We start from the raw sequence: 18899 nt of genomic DNA, 5'->3' as shown, positions 1-18899 counted from the left end.
ATGTCACACAGTGTACAATGTCTGTATTTTAATACACTAAATCTGAAAAAAACTAAACTATAAAGGTATATTCACCAATTTTGTTCTTAAACATAAGAAAAAGAATTATGTGAGGTTTTTTTAAAATCAAAATAGCAGAATTTGAGGGTCAGTAAGTGTCCACAAAGATCTCCATCAGCAAGAATTAATGGAAGTGCTACAAGGCAAATGCAGCTGTTGGTGGTACTTCATTGTCATGTTCTGTTTCATTCATGCCTGTTATTTGGTTATATATTTTGTTGCTGGTTACAGAACACATCTGAAAGGGACAATGATGAAGTTGATGGCAACAATATATGTGGTTTCAGAAAGAAAAAGGGAGTCAAAGGTCCTACAAAGTACATTCCTCCTCTACAAAATGCGAAGATGGAGCTGTCCTGCACTTCAGAGAACCCAGATTCCTGTCCTCAACAAGGAACTACTGGTTGCTCAGGACCACCATCAGACCCATCTCTTCAAAACCTAACTAGCTTTTCTTTAGTAGAGAAGGACACAGGGGGCAGTGACAGTTCTCATACTGACAGCAGTGTGAAAGAAAACATGTCTGGAGAAACACGAGAAAAACAGGAGAATGATGGCCCTGGGAAAAGAATATTAGGTCAAATAGATGAGGAAATAGGTGAAACAGCTAAAACAGAGAAGTACATAGGTGTGCAACCTGCAAGCAGTGCAGGGAAAACTGTGTGCGCAGAGTCAGCTTGCAGGGGAGAGTGCGATGAGAAGGCAAAGAGCAAGCAAGAAGAACAGGGTGGGGTGGAAGAAAGAGATGTCAAGTTTCACATGACAAAGACGGGCTCCCTGGGCGGTACTGTACCCACACAAGGATGCGGTACTGCAATCACACAAGGACACGGTGCTGCAAAGTCCTTCCAAAGGGCACCTGGCCTTTCTAAACAAAGCCTGCAAGAGCTGAAAAACCTGCTGAGTGAAGGTTCTCTGCCTGCTCCTAGGCTCAATTACAGTGGCAAGGCAGGTGGCACTTTCCCCCAGAAAAACATCATAAAACCCCATGACAGGACAGCTGACAAGCAGAGCCAACTCTTTGAGACTTTTAGCCCTCATTTTGGAGAGGAGAACAGAAAGTACCACAGCTTCCACAAGGAGGGAGTGGGGCAACAGAGCAAACCTCTGCTGGTCCTCAGCTCTGCTGGGTCTGATCAGCAGCAATCAGTGGGAAGCAATGTGGATCAACTCATTCTGGGACTACCTGCAGCTTCTCCACATGCAGAAAGCAATGCTCCTGAGATTTCCTTTGACTCCTCTGCAGACCATGCTGGTAAGGATATTTAAGCATCACCTGCTGTTCTGTTAAAGAAAATGCTCCTATTGTTGTTTTGTGCAGTTTTGTTAAGCAGTAAACTTTAGTCAGAGCTAGTGCATGAGAGAATTGTCACCTGTGGTTTCTGTGTGATTGGGGTGGATCAGAAGTTGTGCTCTATGTCTGTGCTTTTTTTTTTTTTTTTTAAGTAAAACCATTTATGAAGCTCAGCTGCCTGCCAAAACCTGCCACACACAAGTGGTCTTGTCTTTTTCACTACAACTGAAATATTTCCTCATTTGAACTGAGCACAGGAAACATTTCCCAAAATTCTGCTGGACACTGCAAAGCCCTGATGGTGTCTGGGTTTCTTAAAGTGTCCTTTTTGTTAACCTTTCCAGCAGCAGAAATTGCTGTTTTCAATATGATGATGTTTTCAATATCTGTCCTGTGGGAGGACTGGAATGCAAAAACATCTCATACAAACTATAGGGGAAGAAAAGCAAATGAAGCAGAGAACTTCCACTAATCTTCATGCTGTTCAATAAGTCCATTTTGGAAGTGTTTATAGAGTCAATTAATTGCTACTAATATGCTGTGATTTCTTAGAAACTGTAAAAAAAGACAGGGCTAGCTGGATGAGCAAACTGAAAGCTACCATTAGCTATGATAATGTAATGGGCTTAGAGCAGTCCCTTGTTTTGTGTCTATTCCAGGAAGCACACGAAAAACAATTTGCCAGTTGAATAGGTATCAGATTAATAAGTTTCCAGTAAGAAGCATCAGGCTTGGATCATATTATCAGCTCTTCAGGATAGGCATTTTACCCTCTGACTTATCTCACTGATACAAGAAGTATGAATCTTCATTGATAAAATACTTTGTCCATCATTAACTATTCAATAAAATATAATAGTAACAACTAATTTTTACAACAATATTAAGTTATCAAGTTATCCTGCTTTTTTTTTTTTTTTTTGCTTTTTAAGTCTCCTTTCAGAAGTGTAGACATACTGCTATACATACTCTGAAAACAGAAAATCTGAATATATAAATGTTATTGGCTAGAGTAGGATTTCTCAGTAGACATTTGTGTAACCCAGTTTGAACAGGCCTGAACAAGATATTGATGAACATTATCAGTCCTAACTCAGAGCACTGCATGAAAAATATAAAGCTTTGAAAAGGTTTTGTGCTTAAATCACTCTCTATTCACGTCTATAAGAATAAAGAGATTAAAGAATTATTTCTCAGACTACACTTGATGCTTTTGATTCCAAAAGTTTTGGAATCTCATGAGGTTTGGATTCCATTTGGCTTTGACTAAACAAATTGTAGGGCTCAGTGTGTGTTTTCACTAGTAAATGGAATGCAGAGAAATAGTTTCTACTTAATTTGACATGTAGGTGTTTGAAATTTAATTTTCATTGAATACATTCAGTAACTTCAAAGAAGACATTTTTAGATAAAATTCTGCACTCTTTAATGAGCCTTTGCATAAAGACTATTTAATTACTGCCAGTGATAAATTATTAAAAATGATAAGACAAAATTATAAATATTTCATTTTTATGACTAAAATATTACCTTAAATATTTTAGTTACTGAAGCGCCTGAAGTCTTGTATCTAAACATATCTCAACACTGAGTATATATGAAAGACTTCAAATCCTTTTGTATCTCTTTGTCTGTAGCTGGGATAAAATGTTTGTTAAAATCTGCTTGAGTGCAGACTGCAGAGCTGGGACCTAGAAACCTGAACACCTCCAGGAGCAGGTCCTCTCAAAAGGGCTCATCTTCTGGAGCACATACCAAGTGAGCCCATGTAAATATGACCAGCACAGAATCAGGAACTGTTGGAAGGAGAACGAAATTTCTGAAGAAAGAAAATAAGTCTACGCTGTAGCTGCAGGCATCGGTCGTTACCTAGTGACTGTTGAAATTTCAAGTGCACAGGTAGAAAAGGTTTGAACACTTCAAGAATCACGTGAAATGTTATGCAAGCACTGACCCCAAACACAAGGTTCCTTTGCTAAACTGTGATTTTAGAGAAAGCATATCAAGTAGATGCTACCAGACTAGATTTCATACTTAAGAGTGGATGTCATCAGTCCTAAAATCAATTCCCTTTTTTTTACAATGAATAACCTCATCTTGTCATTTTAAACTTGTTTAAAGCTCTTATTTTTAGTAATAGGGCAGTCACAAATAATAATACCTAGTATTTAGGGGTAGAATTATGAAAAGAAGACTTCAGAGAAACAAATATCTCAGGCCTTTTGCTCCATTGAAATTAAGAAATTTGTCCATACACTTTTCAAAAAAATTGAACTCCCCCTGTGATTCCACTGTCCTTTTTGCTTACCTGGAAGCACTGACTCTGTTCAGTAAGTCTAGCCAGTGGTGAAGGAAATAGAAACAGGGACTCTTCAGGAGCCGTAAATGGACAATCAGGAGGTCAGCGAACACTTCATATTCCCTGCCTCTGCAGTCATTCTGGCAGAATAACCAGTCTTACTTTGGGGGTTACTTGGGACTGTGTTTTTCAGTTGCTACTCTTCTCTGCTTTGTATTTGATACAATCTGTGCAGGTTTCGCATCTCTCCTAAAGTGAAAATCCAAAGCCGTATTGCTCCTTCATGTTCCTTCCTCATTTGCGAAAGTCTATTGAGCTGCCCTATCTGCAGTTCAATATATTTTCCCCAATATTTCTTTTTCTGCATTTTGAACTCAACTTGAACAGAGCAGGGATGAAGCTTCACTCTTTTCTAAACCTTCTTGATTTCCCTTATTTTCTGTTGAAAAAAAATGTATTTTCCACCCTTTTCTTTCCTTTTCCCTGTAAACTGAGATATATACAACTTGCTTTCTTTTTTTTTTTTTTTTTACCTCACATGCCTTAAAAGCAACTATTTTTCTTTAAAGCATACCAAAGCTCTTAAGTTCTTTATTTTCCGTACCTGAAATAGCTGAAATCTTCCTGCTCTGTGACTGTGATTTTCCATTTTCCCCCTCAATCTATACAAAACAAAAAAATACTCAGACAGCACTTTCATCCCATTTTTCTGATCTGTTTTGTCCCCCTTCGGATAAGGTCCAACTCATCTGTCTCTATTGCCTGTAGTTAGCTAGTGTGAGGTGTCCCTGCCCATGGCAGGGGGGTTGGAACTTGATGATCTTAAGGTCCTTTCCAACCCTAACTATTCTATGATTCTATGATTCTATGATCCTGTGACTGTGTGAGAAAGGTGCATTCAGACCTACCCATTGGAGATGTTTATTTGCTTTCTAGTAATAATGAAAGGTTGCCAAAACCATTTAGTTTAGACTGAGTGTAAGGGTAGTGTAAGCATTCTTTGCTTGATGTCTCTGTCATCCACTTCTCCTTCTACAACATATTCAAGAAGAGCTTAGTCATTACCTTCAGTACCATGCAAAAAATCTTCTCTTCCTTAAATAACCTTGCTTCCCTTTAGACCTCATTCTCACCCGATTTTTTAAAATTAAGTCAAACATTTTTAGACCAGAAGTGGCTACCTAGTTTGCAATAGTGTATATCTTAGTTCATGCAACTTTGCTCAGTGAATTTTTCCTGAAATCCAAATTTTCCATTTGAGTTTGAAGAAAGGCATGCCACTGTCGATGCATCATATTTGGGATTATTAGTTAGGTGGTTCCAGGGGGTATTATCCACCTTAATCTTTTTCAGACACCTGCATATTTTGTTTTCAAATCTTCTTGCCTAGGTGGAATATTTTCTAACCTTTCTGTAAAACTTTGATCATTTTCTCATTCAGTAAAGAAGAGCCATTTTAATAAAATACCTCACAAAATAAAAAAGTATAAGTGATTTATTTTATTTTTCATCTATTGAAAAATAAAATCTTATTTTGTATTCAATTCTTGATAATGTAGCTCCTCTAAGAAGCTGTATCGTGTTGCTGTCATACAGTTGCAAAAAATAATTCACGGATGGTTGAAGCTGTTCATTGGTCTCTAAATTACCTATAAAACTCATTAAAAAGACCTGAGCTTCCCCATGGTCATATCAGTAAAAAAGCCTTCATAGTTAAGATTAAAAAAGAAAGCAGATTATCATGAGACAAAGAAACAGATGGAAAAAAAGTTGAAATTATCAATATCAAACAGATGAGGGAAATGTATTTAGTGCTCATATATTTATTACTGTGCTAGGGTAGTTGCTGGGAAGCAAAAATACTAGGTAAGAAACAACTTTTTACGTACTTGACTGAAGGAATCAAATACTTTACTGACCTATCAGTGAACATTTTTGGTCTAACTTTTTTTTGGGGGTGAAAAAGAAACAGAAATTACGTAACGTTTTCAACTGAAAATGCTTCTAATCACTATTTACACCAATAGTACTTATCAAAGGTAGCCCGATGCTCATATCTATTTACTATGTTAAAAACCAAGTGGGAATAAAAAATAAGGGCTTTAAAAACTAGCAATAAGAGTAATATCTAGCATAGGAAAAGCTGTCACATGAGATTTCAGAAATAGAGGCTGTTAATTTTTGAAGACAAATACGAGAACAGTAAGTAACATGCTGTACAAATCAGATAGAGTGTTTATTCTTAAATACCCAAATTGGAGTCCTGTAAGGAAGAGCAGATGTATTTAAATTAGTACTGACAGGAATTTCCAAAGGATTTAGAAGAGTGCAGATGTGCGATTACACTGTGGGACTCATTGCTAGTGGTTATCATCAGCATAATGTATCTGTTTTTATAAAGGGTGTCAGTATTCACACAGATCTTCACAGCACCCAGTGTTAGATTTCCTAGGATGAAGAAGAAATTAAGACAAATTTGGATATTAACCTTCCTGCTCCTAACAACAACCCCCTTTTTAGTGAGGAACTGCAAACCCCACTCTGTTTAGACAGATTATTTTGCAAAGAACACCTTGCTTTTTCTGTTAATAGCTGGTGCCAGACAGCAGTATGTGATGAAACACTGCCTTGACTGATGTGGCAATTCCTATGCTCGCAAGGGTTTTTATTTCCCTATTGCTCTGAGACAGTAGCAAGTGTCACAGTGTTCCAGAGAGCACAGGGATGAGTGTTCTGACACTGCATGGGACTCGGGTATGCTGAGACCCTGTCCCACAGGGAGTAGGAGGATGTGCAGTGCAGCAGCTGCTGTACTGTGGGAGGCAGTGGGAGGAAGAGACTGGGGAAGGACTGATGGAAACGCATCTCCTTCACCAATGTATGATTCATATCTGGAGTCTACCTGCTAGTGCTGTTATTGCCTTACGTTACATTGGTGGTTGTGTTTCACAGTGGAGAGTTTCCTATATTACCACATTTGTTAGGTCAGCCTGCTCCTGTCATTGTGAAGTCCCCTGGCAACATGTAGCACGTTCTTTTTGTTTCATCAGTTTGACACGGTCACCTCTTGCAGAGCTGAGAAATTGTTTGGTTTAGTTGCAGTGTGATTTAATAAGGGACCATGGGAAAGGATTTCTTTGAATAAGCAGATAATGACAGATTGATCTGGGACCTGTGCACTTTTTCTGTTGTGGCACTTTTCTGTTGTTGGGAAGATAAAGCTGATATTAACTATTTGCCCTAGCCTAATGTCAGCTGCTCTAAGCAGTCTAATTAATTCAATGTTACCAACCTAAGAATGGCACCACTCTTCCACAGTAAAGAATAATAATACAATTTGTGTAATTTGGAGATTTTTTGAGTAATATTGTTAGTTTTGTATTATTAATATTTTTAAATATATGAAGATAATTAGATTGTATTCAAAGATATTTTGTACTAATTATGAAAGAATTATTATAATACTAATTGTTTCTCAGTGGTAACTTAAATGGGAAATACAGACAGAACCATAGGAAAACAAACTGTTTTTCTGTGTCCTACTGATTTGATATAGATATCTAAGAATCTGTATGTACCATTCGCCTTTGGTGAATGATGATCGTTTTAAAAGATGACCAGTCTGGATTTATATTTGACATTCAAAATGAAAATCTGAACCAAAATCTGAGCATCTTGTGAAATTTACATACATGTTTCCACAAGTCAGTTTTCTGAAATGGAAAAAAAAAAAAAAAGGCATTATTTCTAGAGACCCAGAGAGTGGGAAAACAGTATACTCATGAACTCAACCCTCCCTCATAAGAATATAGGACTTTTAGACTGTGTATCTCAATCATCTAGACTTATCTAATACTTATTTATTAGCTACTTTACCTCCAGTAGCTAATGCTCTGGATAATGACTGCATGAACTCGGAAAAGACAAGAGTACTCAATTCCCTACTCTACGTTTCCAAACTTTATTCCTCATTAGCTTCATGGACTTTTAGTTTGTCAGTGATTCATTTAGTGGCTACCAAGAAAATACATTCTCGGACCTGTGCTAGAGAAAAATAAGTATTGCCAGTAGTTATTCATGAAATATTATTTAAGAAACAAATCCAATTTAATGTTTCCAAAAATCAGTCAGATATATTAAGTCATTATGGTATTTTTATTTATCATACTATTTACAGAACTTATTATTTCTATGGGAAAGATCATCTGCAAATGATGAATTACCTCTAAAGTGTATGTGAAAGCTGTGGGAGTGTCTCTATTGATTCTAACAGATTTTGGATAAAAGCTACTGTAAATTAATAAGTATCTTGTCTTTTGGTTAGCGGGCTGTCTACACTGGTATATAGCCTAATTTCAGACTAGTAGTAGACCAGTATATAAATTTTAGTCTCATAATTTAAAAAGATCTATCATGGATCATAACAAGTGCAAATGGAGAAAACAAATTCTTTCTTCTTTAGTTAATAATTTTGCTTGCTTAATGTCTTTTAAATGACTTTATAGGAGTTTTCTGTTAATTTATGTGATTTCATATAATCCAATTATTTATTTATGCTTTCATGCAAATAAATTTAGCTTGAAGATGACTAAAACATATATATATATAATATTTTGAAAATTACCTATCATTGGTAGATGTTTAAATCAAGTATAGCTGTATTTTTACTTTTAAAATAAATTCATACACAATATAAATGCATTCAAATTTGTGTTTTTCTTAGCTCTTTTATATAATTTGTATATCTTAGGAATACTGATTTAAAGAATTACATGGGTCAAAGTTGTTGTTTATTGTGAATTATATGGTTTTAACCTGAAAAATATTTGTTTAGTAGGTGTAAATTCAAAAGGCAACATTTCAGGACATTGTAAGAAATACTTGCAAAATTTATGTCAAAACCTGACAATATTCTTATGTGAAGTGTTGCCAGTAAAACTTTACTTTAAATAATATAAGGCATAGAAATCTCTGTGTGACAGGTGGTAGACAGGAAATGTAATGTGTAGAATAAGGGATTGACCACTGCTTGTAAAAAGACAAAACCCTTAGACTTCTGTCCCTGGAGTTGGCACTGGAGAGATCAGGAGTATTCCATCAACCTTCATGGTGCCTCAGCACAAGGCTTTCAACTTCCACTTGAAGGGTGGTGGTGAATTGTTGCTGTTAGTGATCTTCCACTGTGGATCTGAAAGATCTGCAAAAATTTGTCTGATTGTAGCCTCAGGAATAATGAAGGACTTTCCTCCCAGAAGTGTAGAAAGAAATTTTTTTTTTCATATTTTTTATATCTTAATATCAAATATTACCCTTGGTCTTGTTAGTTTATTGACTAAATGACAATGAACACCTTATGTAGTTTAACTTGAATAATACCAATACGTAGATACACAAAAGAAAAGGAGGCTGTGAGATCGAGAGGTTTGTGAGTGGACGTGATTGTGCCCAGCTCTCTGATCCATTACAGAACTTATACTCAGATGTTACTGCTTTCACGTCAAGAAGTTTATACAGTCCTACAGCTGCTGTAGTACAGTTAAGGCAGCTCTATAACAGCAAATGCATAAATGCATAAACTTCTCTTAAAAGTCTGCTGCCTGTGGTGGAGAAAATGGCAGACATCCTCAGGAGGTCTTGAGAAAGATTTAGAAGAAGACGAGTGCCCTTTTTATCATGTTTATCCGTGGTTTTTTCAAAAGAATTGAAATATTGCACTTGAATTCTATCAGTTTTTAGTCGGAAATATGTATCTGGCTCTTATTTGTGCTCCTAAAAACACTCAACAGCTGAGGTATCCCTCAGTAATTCCTGGCTTTTCTGTATGATTCCCCTGTGTTCTCTCATCAACTTGAAAAAAAGTGTAAGTTATAGGCCATTCAAAAAAAATAAGGGATTTTGTACACATCTTGGGGGTAGGGGAGTGGGAGGGAATGTGGGTGGGAAAGATGGGGTAAGTGTATTTATTTACAAAAATGTTTCATGATTCATACATTTTTCTTACTTTCGCTTTTACACTCCATGGCACAGTTTCCCACTATTACACTATGAAACAGCTTGTATTCCAATGTTCATTATTTTGCTTGATGTGACCATTCCTCTTCACTTACAGCATCCAGCAGAGAGCCTGATGTAAACGGCCTTGGAAGTCCAACTCTCCTTCAACTGTTCTCTCATATTGAATTTATTAAGCAGCAGATGGCCAGGGACAATGTACAGTTTGTTAGATTTGAATCAATAGACCTCCATGGTGTGTCGAGATCAAAGAATATTCCTTCTCGCTTTTTTCATGTAAGTTTTTTTTTGTTTGTTTCTGACTGTGTGTTTATGTGTTTTCATGTCTCTGTCCTTAATTTCTATGGTTTTGTTTGGGTTTTTTTTTTTCATAGCGCAGGCAGAAACTCAAACTTAGAACAAATTATCTGTACCCTCCACTTGTTAATGCTCCCAAAGGTTCTGGACTATTTCATCACTGCACTCTATTCCACTGTCCCCGATAGTAATCTAATTAAGTAAGGCTAGTAATTTCAGTTCCTTGGATTTCTAATAATCTCTTCCTTCAGAATTATTTTTTCAGGTTCACTGCATTATAAAGCTTTGGTTTTATTGCACATCACTAAATTGCAAAAAGGAGAGGGTAAATGCTGAATGAAAGAAAATAACTGAATGAAAATGATATTAGCTATGAGAAATTTTATAGTCATCAATCACCTGAAGATACTATTGGGTTGCATGATGACTTAATAGCAATATTTGCCATATTATTGATTCAGAAAATAAGAACCAAATTAGAAAGATATCCTTACAACATGTAGCCTTGACTGATCAGCCCTTTCAGTATATTGCTTCAGTGACATATTTCAGTATATTGCTTTCATGTGCATAACTCCATTATACTTTCACTCATGTTTCAACACGAGTATTTTAAGCTATACTGAGGGATCACAAAAAAGGATATGAACATGAAAAGATGTAGAGCAGTTTTGTTTGAAGTTCATTCTGGAGCCTAAGCCATATTTTCAATACTTCCCTTTTCGATATTGCTAAACTGTAACTGTATCATCTAGATGCAATTTGTTCTCTCTGATGTTATGTGGATTTTATAAGTATAAACTTTCAGTCACTTGAATTCTTGTGAGGGGTGGTAGGTTAATTGCAACTTCTCTTTCAGTTGCTATATCAAATTGCAAATGTCTAGTCAGCTTGTTCAAAGACAGCTTTTGTATTTATCTTACCATCTGAACACATCGAGGCTGTGCTGACAGTAAAGCTTTTGACATAAAACAATGTGTATGTGAACACACACACCAATGTATACATACAGAGCAACTGATATAAGTTTCCTTTTTTTTTCTCATTTTTTCACATAGCGGGGTTAGAATAGGGAGAAGTAGTACTATAGGGTAATTACCTTCAACACCTTTTTGCTGTCACATGGGCAGCTTAGACATCTTTGAGCAGTATTCACCATTCTGTGCAGTTTTGGTTATGGGTGTCACACAGGGAGAATTGGTATCAGTGGACTGCCACTTCCTTAAGAGAAGGTGGACTTTATTAATTTTAAGAGAAGCCACTCTATGCAGTCTGAAGTATTTAAATAATTTTCCATCTAGTTAGGCAAAACTTTGGGTTTCTTTCAGATCTGAGCGTGCCCCTTTCTAGGTTTGTTTTGCCTCCTCTGCTCACTTAGATGGCAATCCTTTCCCTTAGAAGAGTAAAGGTAAGATGTAAACATAAGCCAAATTTCTCTTAACAGAACTTGGCATAATTGCAGTTTTCATCAGCTAAAGGTTTGAATGTAAGGTAAGTTGTAAAGTGCTTGTTTGAAGGCAGATGATCCTTCGTTAGTGTCCTATCTGTATTTATTTCTGTAAATTGGAGCTCCCTGTTCTAATGGAGAAGAAAATATAATTATGAGTTTATCCTCTTTGCTACCTAGAAGCAGAGTACTGAAACATTGGGATGATTTTTCACTTTGAGGTGCTTCCCTGCATTTTATCCCCAAACTTATTAAGTCCAGGAAGTGATAATTTTCAGTTAAATTTTCAATCTGAAAAACAGTGAGGTATGTGTTATGGCATGTAAAGGGAAGTTGCAGCCTGAAGTTGTATGTCTTGTGGTCACTTGGATCTATGTAAAGGAAATGCTCAAAGGTTATGGAAGCCTAATGGAGTAAGTATAAATAGAAATTTGACTTGCAAAGTTTGCACCTAACTGGTGATGCCTGTAGTTGTATAAATACCATGCAAGGTAAGTGTTAAACATTGTTTTAGTTCTTCACGGAAATTTAAAAAATGGTCATTGGGATATTTGGTGACGGGGTTTTCATACTAACCTTGTAGAAAGTTGTTTTGCTTTATAATGTCAAAGTAACTGGCTGTTGCTCTTTACTTCAGTGATCACTGCATTTCAGTGTTCTTTTAGGAAAAATACAATTGTTCTTACAGAGAATCTGGGTTTTATATATTTTACATATGTAAAAATACTATTGATTTCTTTTCTCATTTGTAATCTGTCATTCTGCTCTGTGTTTAGGAGAAAGCAATTCATGGTGTTGCCATGCCCAGAAGTTACCTTGAGCTGACGCTGAATCCTAAAGATAATGAATTAGATTACATAAATGCAACCAATTTTAATTGTGACATAATCCTGAACCCGGATTTATCAACATTTCGAATACTACCCTGGACTGAGCAGACTGCAAGAGTGATATGTGATTCCTTCACTGTGCTGGGTAACCCGCTAATGACCTCACCAAGGCACATTGCCAAGAAACAGCTGAGCCAGCTTCAGGACAATGGCTTTTCTCTGCGCTCTGCCTTCACTTATGAATTTTGTATTTATGGCATTACTGAGGTTGTAAATTCTAAGACAATATCCTTTCCTGCAGCCACGATACTAAATAACCACGACCAGACTTTCATTCAGGAGCTCATTGAAGGAATGTATTATGCTGGTGCCAACATTGAAAGCTTTTCTTCTTCCACTGGGCCTGGGCAAATGGAGATCACTTTTCATCCAGCATTTGGCATAGATGCTGCTGACAGTGCTTTCACATTTAGAACAGGAATTAAAGAGGTGGCTAAGAAATATAACTATGTGGCTAGCTTTTTCTCAGAATCAGGATTCTACAACTCAGGGGCTCTGTCACATAGCCTGTGGGATTTGGATGGCCAGAAGAATTTGTTTTCTGCTGGTTATGGAGTTGAGGAGCTCTCAGATATTGGAAAAAATTGGTTATCAGGTCTCTTGGCACACACAGCAGCTATCAGCTGCTTGATGGCTCCTACCACCAGCTGCCGTAAACCTTATTCTAAATACAGTAAGGAATCAAAAGAGACTGTAAATGCAAAATGGGCATATAATGATAACAGCTGTGCCTTTAATGTCAAATGTCATGGTGGAAAAGGCACTCACATAGAGAATAAGTTAAGTTCTGCTGCAGCAAACCCATACCTGGTGCTTGCTGCTACTATTGCTGCAGGTCTAGATGGAATAAAGAGAGAACTTAGGTATGATGATATGCTCCAAGAAGAAAATCACACTGCTGATTTGAAACATTCATCAGTCCCTCTGAAACTAGAAGATGCTCTTGTTGCACTCAAGAAAGATTCTTGCATTAAGGAAGCATTAGGTGAAACTTTTATTCGATACTTTGTTGCAATGAAACATTATGAGTTAGAAACTGAAGAAATGGATAGCGAAAGAAATAAATGTTTGGGGTATTTTATTTAGAAGAGTACTTTTCTGTAGTGATGCTGTGTAAATGCATACAGTGAATGGCTAAGAACCTTGAAATTATTAAATATATTTTAAAATGTTTTTAAGCATTGAATTTTTTCTACTCCTTTGTATAGTACATGGTGATTGCATTTTATTTTCTGTGTATATTCAGGACAACGCAAAACCTGATATTCATGAAAAAGCATTAGTAGGCTTTTAAAAAGCAGGGTTGTATTTTTTTTTTTTTTAATTAAACAGGCCTGCTGATGAAAAGAAGAAAAGAGAAGGTGAAATGGTGAAAAACAACTGCAATAGGATTGCATAATATGCAGAAATGTAGGAATAACTGGGGACAGTACAGGGGGACAATAGAACTGAGGCAGGAGATGAATTTCTTGTTCAGCATAGTTATGGGATTTCTCCCAGTAGCTAAAGAATTGCTAAACCAGAAGAATCTGACTTTGATTTAAAATCTAGGCTAGAATGATGAACACTACAGAGAGGCAAATAACTGGGGCTGTAGAACCTGGAAGTCAGGAATCAGTATCCTAATTGCCATAAATAAAAATACAGGAGGGATTATAAAATGATCTATACATCAGGAACTCCACTGCTGAATGAATTTTGCAACACTTATAGTGAATAAAGACATTTAAACAAATCAAATGATGGCTCGAAGAAGGAATAATTCATAGATAGCCAGGAGTGTCAGGCCACTGGGCATTCTGTCTGTTTTGATAGTTAGTGGGTTAATTCAGAGTTGAATGAAAAATGAAAAAAAAAAGGGCAAAGATGCCAGAGAACTCAGAGGTTAAACTGAACTTTATTGGGAAAACTGATGTTGCAAAAGATGAGGAAGATGAGTGTGAAGAGAGGAACAGAGACAGTAGGTTAAAGCCAGAAAGAATGAGTGAAAATCTCAACTCAGAGATTGGCAAATACTAGTTTAAAGGGAGGGAAGACCTATCCTAAAATTAGAAATGGCAGCTGGTGTAAATTAAAATAATTTTTGGAATGGCAGGAGGTGGGGTTTAGATTTGCTCTTTGTTTTTGTTACTGTTGCTACTGTCATTCTTTATTATAAAAGATAACCCATTGTTTCATACTCTGCCTCTACATTAACAGTGATTTCTGATGTTCTTTATCTTGTCACAATATCTTGATCTATGTGTAGTAATTTATGATTGAAAGTGTTTGGTCATCAGTGGAGTGAAAGCAAGATTCAGTCAATGCCTCTGTCAAATAGAAGGTATGAAGATGTGCTAGTTACCTACTGATGGATCTTCTACTCTTTGTCTACAGAGCATTGTACTTGAAATGTAGTACATGGTATGCGAAAACTTTTTGTGGGATTCTGTAATGGTTTATGCTCAGGCATAAATCAGAACCATGCAGTCTACTTCCCCCCACCCCCCCCCTTTCTTCCCCCTGCTCCTGGAGGGATGGGAAGGAGAATCGAAAGAATGTAACTCCCACGGGTTGGGGTAAGAACAGTCCAGTACCTAAGGTATAACACAAATTACTACTTCTACCATGAATAATAATAATGATAAAGGAAATAACAATTGAAGAGAATACACCATGTCACCTCCTGCTGACCAATAATACCCAGCCCAACTGAGTAGTGCACCAGACCTTCCGGGTAACTCTCAGTTATATCCTGGGCATGACGTGCTGTGGTATGAAATACCTCTTTGGTCAGTTTGAGTCAGGTGTCCTGTCTCTGCTTCCTCCCATCTCCCCCTCCTCCCTGGCAGAGCATGAAGCTCAGAAAGTCCTTGGTCAGACTAAACGTTTGAGCAGTAACTAAAAACATTGATGTTATCAGCACTGTTCCCAGGCCGAAAGTCAAAAACACAGCGCTGCATCAGCTACTAAGAAGGAGAAAAAATGGCTGCTACTGCTAAACCCAGGACAGATTCTAAAGAAGAACTCACATTATAGTCGGGTAGCAAAAGGAAATAGGTAGTCTAAGGAAACATAAATGCATTCCCTCGTCTTAGTTTGTGGTTGGTGGGTAGTTTTACTTCTCTCCCTTACCCATCTGACACATTTTTTTTGGCTGTTCTAGATAGCAGGACTATTTTTCTTTGCTCCAGGCTGCTTTACATTGACCAAGTCTAGCCCTGCATTTCTCATTCTGAAAAAAATGCTTATCTTTTGCTACCCTGTCACTTCTCAGGGGCTCTAGAAATCTGTCTGCTACCTGTCTTCTGTCTTCTTTTTCTGTTTATTTTCCACTCTCATCTTCACAAACTTTCAGCAAAAGGCTTCCATAAAAATTCTTTCCTTGCTCAGAGAGCTTATCTTACTCATTATTTAGTCCCAACAGTCACACAGGTTTTACAACAAGCTATTCCTTCATCTGGCAAAGATGTACTAGAACACAGCACCACAGGTATAGTGTGTGTAAATGTGGTAAGATTTCTGTATGTTAGTAGGTATGCTGGCTAAACAAAGCTGTACCACAGCTGGCTGTGTAAGATTGTATTAAGATTCTGCAGGCATAATGATTTAAATTTTAAGGTTTATCTGGAAGATGGTTTTGAAATTGAAACACATTCCCATACCAGAGTTTCCAAAATCCAGTTTCAGATCTGTACCTGTTTTTCATAAATTATTCTTTAAAAATAAAACATATTAAAGAAAACATAAGTATACTCAGCCTTTTCAGTGAAACACCTTATAAAACTGAGTTACATTGCTCTTTCAGTTCTTTTGGGACTTGGAAAGCTGCCATGGCATAACACTGACCACATTTTGAAGTTGAAATCTCAGAATATATTTAGGTTCATTTCCTATATTCCACTTCTTTTGGACCTAATTTTAAGGATGGCAAAATGAATGAAAAAAATCAGATTAAAAAGTCTTTTTCTCTTCATTTTATACATACATTTGTAGGAGGGCATGTTACTTGCTATGTCAATTTTCAAACAACTTTTTATGTGGTTCGTCTTGGATTTATAATTGTCACTGTATAGAGTCACTTTTTAAGAGATAATATATAATGACCTATAAATGATTGAATGAGCATGAAGTACTATCTTCATGTATGTACTATCCATGTTGTTTTCTTATCACAACATTGAAAAAAATAATGGCATAAAACCTAAATCTTTGCTGTATATGTCCAACTATCTGATTAAATCAGTTATATAAAGTCACTATTTAGAAACAAAACCCAACTGACTAGAACTGATGCTCTACAGTTTGTCCTACAGCAAGATAACATAAGTTGGTAAGATGTATTTCCTAACTAGTCCTCACTGACATAGGGTCTGAAAAGACAGTGGTTTTATGATTAAATAAAACCTTTTCTTTTTTTTCTGGCAAATCAACGCCTTTTTTTTTCTTTAAAAAAGGAAGGTTCACAAATGCAGCTTGAAGCTAGTGTGGTCAACACTTTGTTCAATACTCTTTACTAAATATGTTCTGTATAATAAAAATAACTTAAACTCTGTGGGAAAACATAATTTTCTTTCAAAATAAGCAGTTATAAATTTTTAAAGTTTTGTGCATCCTCAACCAAATTTTCATGCATATCCTTTGGAAAGGCAAAAAGAAAAGGATAATTACTTCATACTGCTCAATTGAAATTAATTACTATTGATTGCTGTATTGTCAACATTTCATCTCAAAATGTTGTTTGAAAGTACTCTTCACTGTTCTACAGGTCGAAGATCAATGTCTTGAGCATCACTACTTAGATAATTTAAACTTGTGCAGTGTTATAAAGAAAAAAAAAAAAGAAGACAATTGAAATCTGTAGTTTTGCATAAGGTCCTGCGGATTTTCCAGGACACTTCTACAGTCAGACGTTGTAAAGATATTTCTCATGTTTTTAAGGCATCTTTTAATCTTTTCAGCTTTAAGCAGAAAATGTGTGTATTTGTATCTTTGTTGAAAAAGTGGCACCACTTTTGGCATTGTGCCATGTCATGACTGCTTCTTTTAAATGTTGCTTCATGCCAGACATTGGTTCCATACAAGGAGCACTGCAGTAAACTCCTAATCTTTTTAACATACTGCAAGGTGGCTTATGAAATGCCAGCATGACAAAGGTATTATGGTAGTCTGCAATTCAATAAATGCAGGTAAATAAAGAGTTCCTGGGCTGGCTAAGCTTTTCGATCAATACCATTAATAATCGTTAAATAAACATTTCCTCAAAATAGTGACTTTTTTTTTTAATCAGAAACAGCTAGGGTATATAGAATTTTATGGAAGAATATTCATATGCATACTGTATAACCCATTTAGCATTTGCATCATTATTAGTATACATCAACAATCTTTTCACTGAAAAGCAAACTTGCTTATAATGCGAAGTGAGCGTTTTTCCACAGAATGTGTGTCTCACAGACAGATTATAAATTTGAGTGATACTTTCAAAAATCATTCATTTATAAAAACAAGAGTTGATCTGAAACCAGTTGCAAACATGATAAAAATTCAGTGTATAATTTCAGTGGAACAACTGTAGTAAATTTTACAGAAAAATCTAAAAAGAGAAATAGATAATTATAAAAAAATTACTTATCAAAACGGAAGATTGTATAGAATAGCAGTCAAAGGGATCTGTCCTGGAGTCCAGTATTCATTGTTTTCCTCAATTGCCTGGCTATTGAAATAGAGAACAGGTTTATTGTCTTTGAAAACACCACACTTGTCTTCCCCCCCCTCCCCCCCCTTACTCTAGAGGACAAGATAAAATAAAAAATAGCATTAGCAAATTGGAGAAATGTTCTCAAAAAAATCCTATATATTTGAACAAGGGTATTACACTGAGACAAGGATGTGAAACGCCTAAGTACGTATTTGTTCAGAGAGGAGTCTGGGTTGTGTTTGTTTCACTAGCTCACCGATTTCAAAGAAGAAGCTGGAAATATAAACAAGGGCATAGCTTGCAAGAACTAGAAACTGGTCCTTTTGTGCAATTGAATTATTCTCATGATTTGCTAATAAGGTGATACACTTTAGACACATGTAGATTAATTGGAGAAAACACAGATGTGGCCAAAGCACATGTCTAGGTAGTATGTGTTTGCCAGGAAGAGCTGAATGATGGTGTTTAGCTTAGAAATAGGAGATAGGGTATACATGTTAAAAATGGTTTTCAGGCATGTAAAAGATATGGCTATGTAGCAGTATTATTATCTTCCTATCCATCACAACTAGAAAAGAATAACAGACTTATATCAAGGAAGATTTAGACTAGACAGTCTGGAAAACTTCACAGTGTTACAGAGAAAGAAAGTGGTACCAGGTAGAAGTCTGTGGAAAGTGTCAGGGTTTTGATAAGGGACATTGAAATGTAATTTATGATGTACCAATATCCCTAGATGCATAATGTTTACATGTGTGATAAACTGGTTTATTGCTGGGGTCTCATGTTGCTCTGTGATCATAGAATAAATGACTAGACTGTACTTATAGCTGAGTTTATGTCCTGGGTTCAGCAGTAGCAGTCATTTTTCCCCTTCTTGGTAGCTGGTGCAGTGCAGTGTTTTGACTTTCGGCCTGGGA

At 36.3% G+C, this 18899-nt stretch overlaps 1 protein-coding gene across 1 annotated transcript; it reads left to right on the top strand.

Moving 5' to 3' along the window:
* The first annotated feature begins 207 nt into the window (after positions 1-207).
* LGSN (lengsin, lens protein with glutamine synthetase domain) lies at positions 208-13540 on the top strand. Its single transcript, XM_057414076.1, has 3 exons — positions 208-1315; positions 9763-9941; positions 12186-13540. The coding sequence occupies exons 1-3, from the start codon at positions 208-210 to the stop codon at positions 13383-13385; spliced, it is 2487 nt and encodes an 828-aa protein (XP_057270059.1). The 3' UTR covers positions 13386-13540.
* The last annotated feature ends 5359 nt before the right edge of the window (positions 13541-18899 follow it).

Source organism: Pezoporus wallicus, unplaced genomic scaffold (genome assembly GCF_028554395.1).
Source record: "Pezoporus wallicus isolate ANWC-B61680 ecotype Strahan unplaced genomic scaffold, APGP_CSIRO_Pwel_v1 contig_6428, whole genome shotgun sequence".
In the NCBI taxonomy this organism is placed as follows: Eukaryota; Metazoa; Chordata; class Aves; order Psittaciformes; family Psittacidae; genus Pezoporus; species Pezoporus wallicus.
This window is presented reverse-complemented; position numbering and strand designations above follow the sequence as displayed.